The 17,830-nt window shown below is 35.1% G+C and overlaps 2 protein-coding genes across 5 annotated transcripts in view; one reads left to right on the top strand and one right to left on the bottom strand.

Annotated features, from left to right (window-relative positions):
• The window catches only part of LOC148952145 (uncharacterized), a 104,329-nt gene that overhangs the window by 14,624 nt on the left and 71,875 nt on the right, over positions 1 to 17,830 (top strand). The window lies entirely within an intron of this gene.
• Positions 1 to 17,830, bottom strand: part of LOC148952147 (transcription factor IIIA-like) — a 97,115-nt gene that overhangs the window by 55,644 nt on the left and 23,641 nt on the right. The window contains exons 1-4 of one of the 4 annotated variants that reach the window (XM_089089586.1): positions 15,403 to 15,445; positions 10,654 to 10,707; positions 7,101 to 7,206; positions 3,806 to 3,909 (exon numbers count right to left, since the gene is read on the bottom strand). In XM_089089586.1, coding sequence (XP_088945712.1) covers positions 3,806 to 3,909; positions 7,101 to 7,206; positions 10,654 to 10,685 — 242 coding nt within the window. In that variant the 5' untranslated portion in view covers positions 10,686 to 10,707; positions 15,403 to 15,445. Of the gene's footprint in view, positions 1 to 3,805; positions 3,924 to 7,100; positions 7,207 to 10,653; positions 10,708 to 15,402; positions 15,447 to 17,830 lie in introns of those variants that run through there. The other 3 variants (XM_089089587.1, XM_089089588.1, XM_089089589.1) reach the window with 3 other exon arrangements.

Here is a 17,830-nt window from a genome sequence, read left to right as displayed (position 1 = left end):
TTATTGGTAGATGAGTAAGATGCACCAGGGTAAGCTCCATCTACAGGTATCCACGAGGTCCAGGTATTCTTTGCAGAGAAAACAATTAAAGGTGGGAGTTTTTCTCCATTTGCACTGATACAAGCAAGGACAGTTGTATTTTCACGTCCATTACCACCTGTTCTACGAGTGGCTGGTGAGCCTTTGGCTCCAGCAACTTTTGTGTTGCCAGGATCCCTGCAGAAAGATGTCTCGTCCAAATTAAACCAGCACTGGGGCTTGTCAAGAATATCCATCACCATGGCAGTTTCATACAACAGCTCATAAAAACCATACATTATGAAGGGATCAGATTGCTGCAAAAGTCTTTTGTTTTCTAACCTTTCAGGTTTCTTTAGTGAAATTTTGTTTCGGCACTTGAACCCCACCCACCAGTCATGACCAGGTTTGTTGTCCTTAAATCTAGTTTGAACTTTGTTCTTGATGAGATAGTCTTGGACTTGGTAAAAAAATTCCTGCTTGCTGAGACCTATGCCCCACTTTTCAAGTATTCTGAGACCCTGAGCCATATCTTTTTCTATTTCAGCAGGAATTTCTTGGCTCCTCCCTCCACCAGAAACTGGTTTTTTTACTTGTGTCTTCTTCATAAGATGGTCATGCAAGGTAGTGCGCGGTATTTGAAATACTTTCGAAGCCTGTAGCATAGACATTCTCTTTGAAGATATCTCTGCTCGCGCGTTTTGTAGCTGAGTTGCATCATATGTTCCTTCAACCCTGCGTTGTGTTTTCCGAACATAATTTCTAGGCATCTAGAAAAGAAAAAGGAATTATGAATGAATGGATGAATTTATTCGAAGGGGAATTATGAATGAATTGATGAATGTATTCGAAAATCTGTCACAAGCAGGTGTGCAAAAAATTCCAAAACTGCCAGTAGCAGAATTCCAAAAGCTGCCAACACTTTAGCAGCAAAATCCGTGTTTTGACAGCTTTTCTTTGAGCAAAAAGTATTTCTATAGGTAAAATTTGCAGAAAAGTAACAAATGTAACTTAGTATAGCTTGTGGTTAGAAATATCAATAGTTTTCTGAATCATATTTAATCATATTAAAGTACTGTCTCATATTTATTTTAATACTGCTAATGGTGTATAGTATTTTATATGTAAAAAGGGTATTTTCAGAAAAAATCTGCCAACAAATTTGATACATGCCAAGTAGCATTTCTACTTTGCTACACTTTTTGCACGGCAGGTCACAAGTAAAGGTTAAGACGAAAAAAAATTACAAGGGAGAAAGATAAACGAAAGCAGGCACAGAACTGCAATACATGAATGATCAACACAACACTACATTCCATTAAGTTAGTAAAGCCATCTAAGGATGGTTACTGGCTTCAACCTTTATTATCTAAAGCTGAGAATCTGTTCTACCATTTAAAATATCCAACTTTGGTAACATGGGGTAAGTCCGACACCCCAGCCAAACGTCCCCCGTAGTGGGTACGACAGACCTGTCTGACGTTCCCCTGAGGGTCTGTTTCAGGTGTAAGTCCGACACCCCTCGTATCTGTTCAACTAATAACTTTAGCTTTTTTTAAAAAATCAGTAAGATGCTCCTGGTCTTCTAGTTTCTAAGAAATGAAAAAAAAATTCTCTATCTCTCTTACTTTATAATCTGCATAAGTTAAAGTAAAGTCAGTTACCTGTGTTCCTAAAAAAACGCCGTCCAAAAAATTTCAAAACCCTCTGAATAGAAGGCGTGCTAACTCTGCCGGAAGTTGATGGCACTGTTGCCTACTGCTACTATTATGGAAGAAAATATGAAAGCCTCCCACAGATACAATGGACCATAGACTAGTTGAAGGCCGGTATCGGACTTACCCCACTGTCGGACTTTCCCCGATTCACCCTAGGAATAAGAGGTGAAGCTCTGGATTGGTTCAGATCATATCTGAGGGACCACAGGATTTATTTGGGAGAAGATCCTGGAAACGATGTGCTCGTTAACTGCAGTGTCCCCCAGGGCTCAATATAAGGAGCATTACTTTTCCTGATCCATGTTAACGATCTGAGTCGAGTGCTGAACCCGGCACGAACAAATCTTTGCTGCTGTAACTTGTGCCAGGATGAGAACTCCCTCCGGTCCGAAGGTGAAGATGATGAGCTCGTGGCCTTTGCCGATGACACCACGCTTGGTTGCTGTGAAACGGATAAGACAACGCTCATGTCTAAACTCAGGGAGGTTCTGGAGGGGACGTATCTCTGGATGGATGCTAACCGACTTGTTATTAATGTTGGGAAATCTCGCTTTCTATTTTTTTCCTGGGCTGGAAGTGTCCATCCGGAGATATGTGGTATCCAGAGGTGTGATTAGTTGGCCAGAAAAGTATTTTGTAAAATACCTGGAAATCCTCTTCAATGAGAACCTATCATTCGTGCATCATATTCAAGCAGTAGAGTTGAAGCTATCCCGGAATTTTGGAATAAAAAAAAACTGAAAAGCGCTTTGCCGCAGAAAACACTGGTCCTCCTATACAACGCTCTTATAAAACCCCATTTATAGTATTGTGCAATGATTTGACAACCAACTTTTAAATCCCACCTGCGAAAACTGAATTCGATTCATCAACGATGCATGATATTAATTGGAAAAAATGAAGAGTACTTGTCATTAGGGTCCCTGTATCAATTATCATGCTTGACCTTTGTGTTCAAGTTTTTAGCTGGAGAGCTGCCATCTGCGTTTAAAAGATTATTTCAACCTATTTCAGACCAGCATAATTTCCATATCTGATCATCATCAAACCTGCAAATACCCCTCACCCCAACCGTGCAATCAGATTTCACTCCTAACATAGCTTGTGCAAAGATATGGAACCTGATCCCAGAAGAGCTGAGAGGCAGGAGCTCCCTCGCATCATTTAAAAAAAGAGTGGTTTCCCCTGAGGGTAAGGAACGGGAAGGTAATAGTTTTAGTTATTTGGTAAATGAGGGGTATGGTTGTGTCTGAGATTAGGAGCGGTGACCATTCTGCGTATTATGTTAAATTGTAATGATTTTGGTTCTCGGCGTCCGGGAATGGACTGAGTATTTTGATTATGTGTGATTTATTATTTTCATTTGTTAATAAACCCAAATAATAATAAACCCAAAAACTGGCAGATTTCATGGGAGGAAAAGTTCTGGAGGATGACTCTGGTCATAATCATCACGACTCATATGGTGAGGCAACGATAAACTACGTATATGGGTTTTGTTTAGAAATAAAACTTTGTAACACAGTACCCATCAGGACACGGTACTCAAACAGGAATGGTTGAAAAATCAAGGTTCAGTTCGGTGATGACTCAATAAAATTGGCTACCGCAACTTTTACTTAAATTTAGATATTTTTTTTAAGAACAGTCATCAGATTGAGCACAGGTTTTTGACCTCTATGAATTTTAGTAGGCGATTGGGTGTCCTCTGAAGAGCATAAATCCTCTTAGTGACAATTAATTGGCAAAACAAGAAGCAGAAAATGTTGGAAAACTTAAAAGAATTACCCCCGCATTTTAGAAGCTAAATTCTCCCTGGATATATATTTCATATTCCATATAAAAATAAAGGTAAGTTTTCAAGAAACAATAGTTTTTAAGTCTGTTACGATATAAAAGTGAGAAATTAGAGACCAAAAGCTGAGGATTTTTAAAGTGAATATCAAACAAGAAAAAATGTTATCAGTACAGACCATCAAACACATAATACAGTCCTGCAACCCATACTGAAGACTTTTTTTGGCAAATTTGACACTCTTTTAAGCAAAGGGTGAAAAATGGATACTCACTTTGACTCTACAGGTCTTTGATGAAATGTTGCTACATGTCTTTTGAGATGTTGCTGCATAAAGTAAGCTTTTCTACAATCAGGTTCCATGCAGAAGAATTCCCTCTGAAACAATAGAACTAAAAAAAAAAAAAAATCATTGGGCCTACTAACTATAAATATACACTAAATAGTGTAAAATGTATAGACATTTTTTTATCATTTCAAGAAAATGTTTCAAGCAATGAAAGTTCTATCATAGGAACATTTCATTTAAAGTAACAAAAATTATGTCTAGAATATAAAGTAAGAACCTTCTATCCCTTTATCTTTTTATGTTACTTGCAAAATTATATAGGCAACTAACCGTTAAAATTTAGCAGGTAATGTCCAAATATGTTGAACATTATCAGACAATTTAATTTAAAACCTGGCATTACAAGAAATAACTAGCCTCTAGCTTTATTGTATTTGTCTTTGACAATACAAACTTTAGCTTAAAGAGCGAGGCGTTGAGGAGGGGGCAGCCCCCCCCTTATATACGAAATAGTTTCTATTGGTCTTTATTTTTAATGTCACTATTTACTTTCATTGTATTTTTTTTATTTAATTTTAGTTCGTTTTTAATGGCTTACCCAGGGTTAACTTAATTGCGAGGAGGGCTACCGACTCCTCAAACAAGACTCTTAAATTTAAAAATTTCACTTCTGCACAGCAATGCTTCAAAATACGGTAGCTCATTTAATGTATTTGCTTTTCGAGACAAAATATAATTGTCCGAATATTTACATGCATGCATGCATGCAAATATACATATAAAATACCGGGAGCCTGGCGGCTTAGCGAAAAGGTAATACTCCTGTTCTCATTCATTGAATCAATACGCTACTTTGCTGAGCATTTTGAAGAACATTTGATGCCTTGGCTATTGTTCGTCGCCTTGGACCTCCAGATTTCTTTATAACTATGACTTGCAATCCTGATTGGCCCGAAATTAAAACTGCAGCAAGTATTAAATTTGATGATAATAAGTTTATCATAGAACAATCCACCCAAGATAATCCCGATCTCGTTGCTCGAATTGCAAAATTGAAATTGAAAAAACAATCAATGATATTGATGAAATACAGATATTTGGAAAGGCGGCAGCACATGCGTATACGATTGAATTTCAAAGACGTGGACTACCACATATGCATTTGCAATTGATCATGATTCCTCGTGATTGAATCTGTAATCCAGTCGAAATTGATGATCTTCTTTCGGCTGAATTTCCAAATACCGATGATCCTTTACTAAGAGAATACCTTTAAGGTGGATGATTCATAATCCACGTGGGGAGTTAAATCTAAGCGCGAGCTGTATGATCAACAAAAATGGAAAATTGCAGTGCCACTTCGGTTTTCTAATCCAATACAATTCAGTTACATCTCTAGCGGATGATGAAAAACCATAGTATCGGCGTCGTTATGCTCCCAAATTAGACAAAATGAACAAAGGATAATTTTCACAAGACCGTGCTGTTTATCAAAGAGACTTTAATAATCACTGTTACTCGTAATAATCGTCATGTCACCGCATGTAATTCTCATATGGTCAAAAAATTTCAATATCGCATCAATGTCGAATATGTTGGCCGCATAGATACGGTAAAGTATTTTATATAATACACCTACAAATGACATGATTGCGCTCCAGTAAAGATTGTCGAAAATTATTTTGTATACAATGAAGTAGACACCTATGTGGAAGGACGCTGTAATTACACCAACTAAAGCATGCTGGAAACTATTTAATTATGATATAAAAAAAAGTCATGTCGTTCAACGTCAAAATATTCATTTATTTGGAAAATACAGAATGCGAGTTATCAGCGAAGCACAAGAAGATTTGGTAGATATTGGAAAACAAAGTTCAATGTTGGAAGCGTATTTTTGACACAACAAGGCGCTGAAACAAACGATAAGCCAGGAGTTTCTCTATCGTTGGAAATGCCTGGAACACTTTAAATGGAATGGAAAAACGAGCGTATGGGAACCACGAATCCGTCGATTACGTGCTATTGGTCGAGTTCACAACGTCGCTGGTCAAATTAATAACGTAGATTTTCAAGCTCATTCCGAGTGCGTCTATTTGCAAGTACTTCTCTATCGTGTGAAGAATGCAACAAGTTTGAATCTCTCAAAACGGTGACTAACATTATTGGTACCACATGCAAACAAGCATGCTTGCTTCATGGCTTTGAATTCGACGATCGGTTCCATGCCCTAAAAAAATTGAAACGGTCCAAAATGCCTTCTGTAACGCGAATACTTTTCGCAAAGATTCTTGTTTTCGGAAATCCTGCAGATCCAAAATATCTTTGGGAAACATTCAAAATCAGTTGGCAATGGATTTTATTCGGCGAGCAAGATGAATTAATATATCTGATGAAATTGCAATTAAGCGTGCTATCGTATTATTGCATCCAATTTAAATATGGTGGCAAGAGAAGGTTGAAATTTTAATTTCTGGGTGGAATGATAGGGCATGGACAACAGGGAGCCCTAGAAAAATGACTGAAACTTGCAATTTCTAAATTCTAGCGAGTCAGCTGCAACTGGAGATAGTATGTATTGGCTTCTGCAAGGAAAACTCATTGAAATTGTAGATAATATTTTACAGGCTGTCTTTGATCCTCATTATGTTGGGAAAAAATATTTTTACATAGGCAGTACTGGTAAAACAGTTGTTTATAAAACATTGTTTCACATTCTGTGTGGCGAAAAACGTAAAGTAAACTATATGTCTTATATAGGAACAGCATCACTTTGCCATCTGGACTAAAAACACCCAATACCTTTGGCTCAAAGTTCCGCTTTCCTCAGATTCAATTTAAAGTATAAAACCTGGGTCAAACAAAGCTTTGGAATTAGCTCAAGTAGAAGCTTTCCTACTTGACGAAGCACTGATGTTACCCAATTATGGCTCGCAAAATATGGATCAGTTATTGTGATCCATTGCAAATACAAACTTGCCATTTGGAGGGAAAATTATAGTTTTTATTGTCAAAACTTTCCCAGAATTTTGCAGAAAGTAAAAACAAAATGTGTTTACTTTTTGAAATGCTAAGAGAAAAAAGTGCCAAAGGTGCTACTAATCGCATCTTATCCTCTTATGTTGGATTTATTTGGGTAAATTAAGAATATCAAGCTGCAAAGATTTTGCAAGATTCCTTAGAATACACTTGTAGAAATTGCCTACATTTTGTTGAATGTACACAACTGCCAACAAACATGATATTTTTAGACCAGACCTAAAGATTAAAATATACTCACTGTCCCTTGATGGACTCTCATATGGGCCTCCAGCCTCCAAGGTCTTGTGAATGAAGCTTGACAGCCATTTATATTACACTGATATTTGCTTCTGCTCATTAATTCTCTGAAAAAGACCCAAAGTAGTTAATTTTAAGCACAGCTGCCAATAGCCCATGTTTATAATTTGCCAGGGACAAATTAAAGGATTTACATTTATCTTAAAACATGGTTGTTTTTTTTACATTTGTTCCTCATAAATCACATTTCAACAACTGAAAATAATTATACCGTGGCCCATTCCAGTTTTTGAATATACCCTCAAAAATATTATGTTCTCTTTACTCTATTTTCTAATATTGCCAAAACTTTAAAACACATCAAGAGGGAGGGGGGGGGCATAATTTTGGATACTTGTGTTCCAGCTCGTTGTTGATTGAAATCCCTGTAATGAACGAAATTATCATTTAGTTTTGCTATAGCTAGTCTGAAAAATGATCAATTATGATTCTTGTCTTCTTCCATTATGAAAGCCAAAGAGATTCATTGACCATGAAGATCATATTTCAAAATCAACCTATTAATGAGTATTCTATATTTAGGAAAATGCTTCAGACCATGTGGGAATGTATGAGTTTCAAAATGCACAATGAAACTTTTCGTTGATGCTGTAATGAGTTCGATTCTAGCAGAGTAACAACCCTAAAAGAGCCACAGTAAAGGCCAAGAGGACTCATAGCAATTCAGCATCACTCCATGCCAAGAGTTGTCAAGAAGAGAAGATTCCACCTGATTATCAGTCAGTATGCTCTATAGGTTTGATATTGGCTAAATCCCACTCAAATATTTGCTTATTGGAGTAAAAAATATGCAACTATATGATTCCCCTCTGAACCACACATTCCCCTTGTGAAACAAACAAGCAAACTTAACATAACCATCACCAAGTTATGCATGAGCAAGTTTTAGCTATTCAAGGAATCAATCATGATTCCTTGATTATATATACATCTATATATATATATATATATATATATATATATATATATATATATATATATATATATATATATATATATATATATATATATATATATATATATATATATATATATATATATATATATATATATATATATATATATATATATATATATATATATATATATATATATATATATATATATATATATATATATATATATATATATATATATATATATATATATACATATATATATCGAATTCAACGTTGTCTAGAAAATAGAATTTAGAATTTTCAAACTAGAAAATAGAATTTTCTAGTAAATTCAATGTTGTCAAGAAGTGACAGAACTTTTTTGGTTCCTTGTATGAAAAAAAATATTACATGCCGTAAACATAAAAAGTCAATAATACTAAAGAAGATGTGATTTTAGTAACTTTTTTCTCTTAAAGGTTTAGATAAAGAGTAACATAACCGAAAGAAAAACTATAATAACCTTAACTCCAAGCCCAACTCTAAAAAACCTTCTCTTGAAACCATTCCAGCATTGAATTCAAATCTGTTCATGTGCTCTGAACATAAATGCAGTTGAGATTATTCATGGTTATAGCCCATTTAGCCTGTAAAACTGACACTTAAAAAGTGTTGCATAATTTTATGCAAGCTATTGGTGGAGAGGAATATCAGATCTTTTTTGGGGGAGGGATGACCTAAAGACTCAGAATTATATTTTCAGGTCCACATTTCCAGACTTTACATGAGACATGCTTCAGACAAACATGGAGAGGAGGGAGGGGGAGGTAGCCATTGGTCTCCTTTCATTTAGAAGAACATATTTTGCTGTCACACAAAGAACACCAATTTCACCCTTCTCTGAGTGCCAAGTTTCCCTTGAAAAACGTCATATTCAAAGAAAATCCTCTTGTAGTCTCACCATCAGAGAGTCACAAAACTGGCCAAAAATCTCATCCTCATATCTAGAGATGTTCCCTCTGCTACCATGCCCAGTTAGATTGGAAACAAGATTTCTATCAAGTGACACCACAGAAAAACATGTCTGTCCAGCACTTGAATGAGTAGAAACCCTCATAAAAATAATGGCAAATTCTAAGGTATTGATTTACCTTGTTTTCATAATCATTGTGATGCCATTTGAGCCAAAATTTGGCTCAATAAAACACATATATATATAATTAGTTTTTACAACCATAATGGCCAAGTAACCAAAGCATCTGATTTGTTTAATCACATTAGTAATTCTAATGTACTGGCAAATTGAGTCACATCTGCTCATTTTAATGCCTAAAGCCTGCTCTGGGGCCTTATAAGTTTTGTAAGGCATAATGACCTTAAACTGAATACTTACTTTGACCTCAATAGGGGCAAATTCTCCATAATCAGCTGACAAATTGGTTCATTGTGTGTACTGAAAAAATCCATGTAAACAAAATTGCTGGTTTCTTTACTGACTACTTTGCAATTGTATCAACTATAAATGAACCTAGAACAGCACAGGCCCACCTGTGCTCCCCATTATCTAATTTCAAAGACGAATATTCAAGGATAAACTCAATGATGAAATTTCCAATAATTTCCTTCCAAAACATGACACCTTATGCACAGGCCATAAAACTAACATCCATGTTAATCAATACAGCAAACCATGCTATCACCAAGACAAGAGCAACAAAGGTAATTCCACAACACGTCCTCAAGGTATAGTGGTCAAAAGAGTTCCAACAAAATTAAGAACAAAGGAGAAAGCAAATAGGGCATTTAAGAATAAACCCTCCCCATCAATATATATTAGTAAACTGCTAGTTGCAGACAATCTTGAGAGATTGTCTGCAATCTCTGTAGGTTTTAGTGCAAGACTAAATTATCCTTATTTGTTTTTTTTTTATCTAGCTTATTTGTTTTTTAATTCTGCCTGTTTCTTACTGTTTTGACAAATATTTTTTTTTATAACATTTTGAATTTCTGGCAAACATTTTTCCATATTTATATTTTATTGATTTTTTTTTTTTTTTTTTTTTTTAAATTAAATTTTGAATTCACCAATTGACTTTGCGATATATATTTTTTATAAATAAAAATACTATCTTATCTTAATAACTCCTCTTATGATAACAATAATGCAAGGAAAATCTATTTGCAACATTTCCCCTCAAATTTAATATCCATCACTCATAGTGTGTCCACCATAACAAACACTAAAACTATTTATCAACCTTATCAGGGATCAAAGTATATTTTCATACCTTTGATAAAGAATGAGCACAAAAGTGCAACACATTACAGTAAAAGGAAAACATACAATATACATTCAACATAGATTAAAAACATTACACCAATTTATAAACAGAAACTTTTAACTCGTTTTAGTCTTGCATGGTATATATTAGCATGCCCTAAGATCTGAAAATGATGTCTCTTCTGCCTATTCTAAACAAAAAAAAATCTTTCTACTTCCCCAACTGGTAAGAAGTTTAGTTCCTCAACTGGTAAAATCTTCTAGAGTAAGGAAAGGTCATAGAGAAAATAATCTATAATTAACTTCTATGGTTTGTAGAGGGTAAAATATGATACCTCAGAATCAAACTAGCTTCAGGAAACACCATTCATCCACAAATGCTTTTGACCCTAGAAAAAAAAACCATAAAGGAGAGCTTCTCCAAGAATGATGTCCTAATTGCGGCCATTTTTGGACTTCGAGAGTGGACCATCAACTGCTAATTGCTAAGCTTAAAAATATTGGCCTACCTCCAAAGGTCCTATCTTTCATCAAATCCTATATTGAAAATAGATCTTTCATTGTTCAGATCGGTACAGCTTCTTCTCCCAGAGCAATAGCCATATACCTTGCACAGGATGTAGTCCTGAGTAGCCTGTTATTCACACCTTTCCTCTGGGACAGGATCCTCCCTCATATAAATATACCATATGCTGATGACTGAGTGCTATGAATGATAGGAAATACCTTTGAGCAACCACCAAAGTTACAAAATTCATTTTTTCTGTTTGAAAAATTCTCTTCAAACCATGTTTACCAATTGTACCTACTAAATCCACCATCATTCCACTCCCCCACAAGCACAACATTGTTTGTACAAAATTCAGAGTAAATGCTGTCACAATCTCTGAGGCTAGCCACACAAATTACATAGGTCTGCTTTTTGACCAAAAACTTAATTTGTACCATTGTATTCAAAACACAATAAGATATGCTATAAGAAAATTAGAATAATGAGTTTTATTATCTAAACCGTGGGGCTATATTGAGAAGACATTAGTTCAGTTTTATAAAAGGGAGATAGTTGCCCCCCACCCCAATAATTTGGGGGGGGGATTACAATTTATTAATTAGCTTAGAAACTGTTGCTTGTTTTAAGTTTCAACTGTGCTCTTTACTTCCAGCAAATAATTTCTTGTTTAATTAATCCAACCTCAATTTCAATATAAAAAAAACATCAAAATGCACAACATGGGGTCCATTACGCTTTCTAATACATTCAACATTAGCATTTATGCAAATATACCAACTTGGAAACTTCTGATTCTGCAACACAGACTCCAGAGCCTTAGCATCAAGAAAAAAGGATGAGCTTAGTTAATGGCAAAATTGATCTATACTTCCTGTTTTGCAATGTTTCTTCAGGTCAAATTCTTTTCCTCATATTCAAGGTTCTTTTACTGCCTTAAATCTATCAGTTCAAGATTAGATTTTCTTCTTTTAAAACTTTTAAAAGTGGATACAAATACACCCCCTATATCTGCAAAAAGAACAGAAATAGTATCACTGAAAAATAAGAAGGTAGATATACAGTAATATAATTTTGTGAATGGAAAAGAAAAAGAAATAATTGAAAACGAAATCAAGACTTTAGTGTTTTTTATTGTAATATTTGTAATGTAACTAAATAGGTCAAATCAGTTGTAGTTTGATCAAGGAAGTCAGTAGGGAGTAGAAGAGGGGATCTGCTCCAGGAATCATTTAATTTTCATTTCCAATCTAGTCAAAACCCCAATACTACTGCTAATAACAACTCACCACAGCCCCAATTTGCCTGAGGCCAACACAGCTATGCACACTCCTTCTCCATCCCAATCTTTTCAAAGTCTCCCTCTTAATACACCCTCTCAGTAGGTTCCCATTTCCCTGAAATTTTTCTTTATGACATCCTCCCATCCCCACCACAGACAACCTGCTTTCCGTTTAGCCCTAAATGGTTGGCCAAGAAGGAGAATCCTTGGCAATCTGTCATCCTTCATCTGCAAACCATGCAATGGCCATCTCAACCTTTCTCTCATTATAGCCTTAGAAAGTGGGATTGAACCAAACTTTTTGTACAGCCTACTTTTTGAAGCAAGGTCAGTCAGCTGGGCACCCAGAACAAACTGTAGGCAATTTCTCTGGAAAACATCTTGCAAATCTTCATCTGCTTTTCAGAACCATATTTGACCATTGTCATGATGTCTCTAGTGACCAAAACTGCAGCCCAGATGTTTGGTATAACTTTATATGTAAATAGAACACCAGGTCCTACCAAAAAGCAGTGATTTTGTATTACTAAAAATTTAGCCTCTGGGCCAAACTTTAGACTTGATTGTTTATAAAAAGTAACACATTATCAAAGTATTTTTTTTTCAAAGTATAACATTAAAACTAAAATGAAGAAAATCAAATAAAATTTTTTAATTCAACATTTTTAGAATACCAAAAACCAATATATTTGACACTTTTATACTTCAAAAGTGTAAAAAATTAAATTTTTTCAAAGTTACAACTAGACAAACACATTCACTCCTGGGAAAAAAATAAATGATAATAAAACACAAAATAACGTATCCATTCAGGGGGAAAATACAGAAATTCCCAGCATTCCGTTCAGTGGAAACATTTCTGATTATATCAGCTCATGGGAACTCTTGCAATGAAAGCAAAAGTTGATGGCATATTTTTACCAAAATTGCCCATTATTAAGTTGTTTTCCTTGTGTTTTCTGAAATTAAACAAACTTTCTTGTGTGGGCTACTAATAGCTGCAATAATTATTAATAAACAAATACATATGTAGGATCACCATAAAAAGCTGATTCTTTGGTTCAATGTAATCAATAGTTAGGCTCTTACACTTTCATTATTGATAAGGATTGTTATTTACTTATTATTCATTACTATGAAGAATTTAATTTTTTTTTGTTATTCTAACCAAATAATTTGTGGAAAACTAGAAACAGGTCACTCAGTCACAAATTAGAACTTATATCTTCCTTATTGAGGGTCAAAATCTATTGGCAGGCAGTCAACAATGGTGCAACACACATTTTTTCCCTATTCTGGTCTTTTCCCTTTGGTCCCCATGCCCCCCTCCTTGCCAGTGCCCATGCAACCCAATGAAGCTATTTGGCCTATGGATAGATTCTAAAATGTTATGGTATGTACATATTAATTTTTTGAAATCCATAATCATTTGGAAACTTTGTATTCTAAAGATACTTGCTGAAAGTAAATAAGGATGCCACTCTAAAGTTATTTTTGAATTTTTTAAATTATATATCCATTCTGATCTAGAATATGGTATCCAATTCTTTTTATTTTGTTCCCTGTCTGCATTTAAAACCTTGGAATCTTTACAAAATTTGGCTATTCAAATAGCTCTGGGTTTGCATGGGCATACTCCTCTGTTGAAATTAAAACAACTGTCTGGTTTGGTTTCCCTAAGTGAAAGAGCATCCAGTCAAAGGAACAAATACCATTGGTGCAGAAATGCCTGCACCAATATTCATTTTTTCACTTACATCCTAGCTAAATTATATGGCCCACTGTATATTTACTACATGTTCTCCTGGGACATGGGCACCCATAAGCTGAATTCCAGGTGGGGGGGGGCAAACCTTGTCTAATTGGCACTTTTAATGCTATATAATAGAAATCTCAGAACAAAAATATAAAAATAAGGCAACATCATTCAGCCAGGGGGGGGGCGCCCCCTGCACCCTCATATGGGCACCCATGTCCTGGGAAGATATTTCAAAGTACTAATCTAAACTCCTTCTCTCTCCAAAGGACATTAACCTTTGATGATCTAGCCTATTATAGGCTAATCTTTGTATTTTAAGTGTAAACCCCTGCAAAACACATTTTATTCATAGAAAAATCAAGCAGGCTAAAGTATTTCAAGCCTTATACCTTTACTTATTCTCAACTTATAAGGCTTTAAAGATCTGTAAATCTATAGTAAAACTGTTAGGCTAGAAGAGTAGGCTAGCCATGATATTAGGAAAAAGGAAAAAAATCAGAAATATAATGGCATTCCCTATTTTTATTGGTAAAATTCTACTTTAGTTACTTTTGACTATCTTGGAAAGGGGTTAGGTTAAGAAAATGAAACTTTCAGGGATGGGTCTACAGGCTAAAGTATGTCCTGGGAAGATATTTTCAAGTACTCACCTCCACTCCTTCTCCCTCTAGAGGGTCCTGACCTTTGATGACCTTTAAAAATATGTGAGGTATAGAAGTGAAACCTTGCAAAATAGATCTTCTGCTTAAATGAAGTACAACAAAATTGTTTTCAGCTTCACAACTTTGCTCAATCCCAATTTATAAGGTTTTAAAGATATGCAAATACATTTCCTAAATTTTGAAAATAAACTATTTATATGTCTTAAAATTCTGCTCAAATAACTGAAATTGCATTTTCAGAGCTAAAGCCAGAGAAAAAGAAACTGATAACTGAAAATTAAGGTAAAATGTTGTTTTGTCAAAATTTCAATAGGTATAGACCTATCATCTTGGCAAATTCTAGGATCCCCTAGAGGGAGTAACCCTGAAAGATTGGAAGTAGGTACTTCAAAATACCTTCCCATGCCAAGCTTTAGCCTATCGACCCATCCCTGAAAGTTTTATTTTGCTAGCCTAACCCCTTTCTAAGATAGCCAAAAGTAGCTAAAGTAGAATTTTACCTTTTTATTAAGAAACTTCCTTCAAAGCAGTTGATGTATAGACTGTAACCTAAATAAACACAAGTGAGCGAATGCCAAACCTACAATAGCCTATCAACAAAGTTTTGTATAAAGTCTAGGGCTACATCAAGTCCCATTAAGGAGGAGGAGCAGATTCAATAGGGGTGCGTAGCTATTATAAGTTATCATCAAAACCCGCATTGAATGGTAGGCTAAGTTCATCTTTTAGCTAGGCTAATTGAACAAACTGCACAAACAAAATGCATGCTCATAGCCCTAAGCTTAATCTATTTCTGAAATATAACATTTACGCGTAACTTTAAAATGGTTTGAAACACAAAGTAAAAGGTTTTAACAAAAATTGGGAGCAAACCATTCAATCATTCACAGGAGGCTGACACGTTGTCCTGATTTAAATTTAACGCCGTCAAATTAACGCCGTCAATATTTGTCAATATTTGTCTCTAAACTTCATTAAATAAAAATTAAAAAAAGCTCCTTACTTCATTAAATGAACGTAAGGAGCAACATTAAAACTTAAAACAAAAAGGAATTATTACGTATATTAGGGGGGTTGCCCCCTCCTTGACACCTTTCTCTTCATGCTACAGTGTTTTGGTCCTTTAAAAAAAGCTACCTATTGTTCTAATCAAACAACCCTTGTGTTTCAGGAGTTGTTTTTAAAGGATTGCGACAAAATTTAAACTTTAGTGTAAAGAGTGAGGTGCTGAGGAGGGGGTAACTCCCCTCATATACATAATAATTTCTGTTTCTTTAAGTTTTAATGTTGCTCCTTACTTTTAGCTGAAAAAAAAATTTATTTAATTTCTGATCATTTTTTTTAAATAATGCCAGGATATTTAGCTCCTACTCCACAGAAGATCCCCCTTCCCACTGAAATATCCTCTGGGTAATTTAATCCTGGCAAAAATTTGCCAAGACAATTACCCTTCACAAAAGCAAGACATATAAAGAAATTGTGTATAGGAATTCTGCCGAATTTACCCAGTGCAAAATTTTTCTTGAAAATTTCACCCCCTGGGAACTTCCCTCTCCATGGAAAATTCATGCAAAATCCTTCCAGCAGAAAATTCATCCTCCTCTCTAGTCCCCGAAGCCGCGCCGAAAAGTCGGCGGCGCGCCGCCAAGCTCTCATTAGCGCGCTGACGCCGCCGCTGATACTTACGGCGGCGGCGTCACTAATACGCCGCCATTTTTCTCTCTTTTTTTTCTTATCGATATCAACCTTCGGGCTTCAACCGTCATCCCGGATGATCTGTTTCTTAAAGATAAAAACTGTCATCTTGGGCTCGGTGTTTCCACTTCTACTTATTTTGGCAGTAGAATACTTATTTTTGAACTTTTCTACTTCCAAATATTAAATCTACTTATCTATTTACTTTCTACTTATTTTTGAAGGCATCTACTCAAGGTTGCCACTGGGAGTACCAAAGTACTATTTTAATACTTTTTTTTATCAAAGATGTACTTTCTGAGAAAACAGTACTTTCCGAATACTTTTCTAAAAGTATTCTTTCCTCGTAAAAAATAAACGATTTTCGGTAATTTTGTTTGAGAATCGTTCGTGTAACAGCAAGTAACGCATAACATACTAAGCTAGCAATAGCATCTTTATTTACCGATTTTTCTCTTGTCTTGTGATGCTGAAGACGCTTTTAGATGCTGAAGACATTAATACAATACAGGAAAGGTTAGAGACAAACAGGCCAGATGGTAGAAAACATTTAAATCCATATAGTATATATTCAATTTTAGTCATAAGAAGAATAATTGATCAGATAGACCAAACAGGTAAATATTATTTGAAAAGTATAGGCTATAAAGATTATAAGAAATTATCTTAAAATAAAATATTATAACATAGGTAATTCATTATTTAAATACTGGGGGGGGGGGAGGATACTCTCAAGACGCTGTCGTACAATCAAAGATCTTAAAACCAGTAATTATATAGGATACAGCTGTTTGTTTTGTTGATGAGTGTTTTGAAAAGTACTTTGAACATTATTTAACCAGATAAGTCTGATAAAATTATTACTGCTCTATATTCTTGAAGTGTTTTTGGTACTTGTCTAATATACCACAACCAGTCGAGAATTTGTGACGCAAAAAACTAGTCAAGCAGCTTCTATAACCAGAGAATTGCTATTATCCGCTAAGCAAACAGGGGTTTCTCACTCCATGAACAATATTCCTTTGGGGTAGAAGGGCATACAAAGGTAACTAGGTTAGGTTACGTATTTAATATATGCTATGCTTTACCCCCCCCCCTCCCTAATACGCAAACATACAGCCCAAAATTGTTTCTAAACTATTGAATTTTCATCATATTGTTTAATTTAATTAGCAATAATCAAACTTCACTTCTCGAGTGATTGTTGTGTAACAGACAAGTACCGTGTTTTTCTCAAAATTTGCCTTTTATCGGAGTTTTTTAAATCTATTCTTGTTTAACCGTTTACCCTAATCCCTCCCTTACTTAATCCCTGAATATTAGGTATCAGTGGCGTAAATTTGAGTACGGGTTGCCCCCCCCTCTTTGATTCTTTGCCTCTAAACACTTTGAAAAAACTGCTCTGAGGGTTTGTTTTATTTAAAAACGCGGTACTTATGGATTATACGAGAAACACTCAAGAAGTGAAGTTTGGTGGTACTGGTGCATTATTCGTCATCCACCGCAATAGACTGTACAAGGATATATCTATATAGTACACAAAACCAGACAAACGGGTATTTGCTAGATAAATTGATCGCAAAGCGTGGTTTCTCTTTGCGTTCAC

This window comes from Artemia sp. Qi Xiang Cuo, chromosome 5 (genome assembly GCF_049724085.1).
Source record: "Artemia sp. Qi Xiang Cuo chromosome 5, ASM4972408v1, whole genome shotgun sequence".
Classification (NCBI taxonomy): Eukaryota; Metazoa; Arthropoda; class Branchiopoda; order Anostraca; family Artemiidae; genus Artemia; species Artemia sp. Qi Xiang Cuo.
The sequence above is the reverse complement of the archived record's forward strand: the minus strand, read 5'-3'. Positions and strand labels throughout refer to the sequence as shown.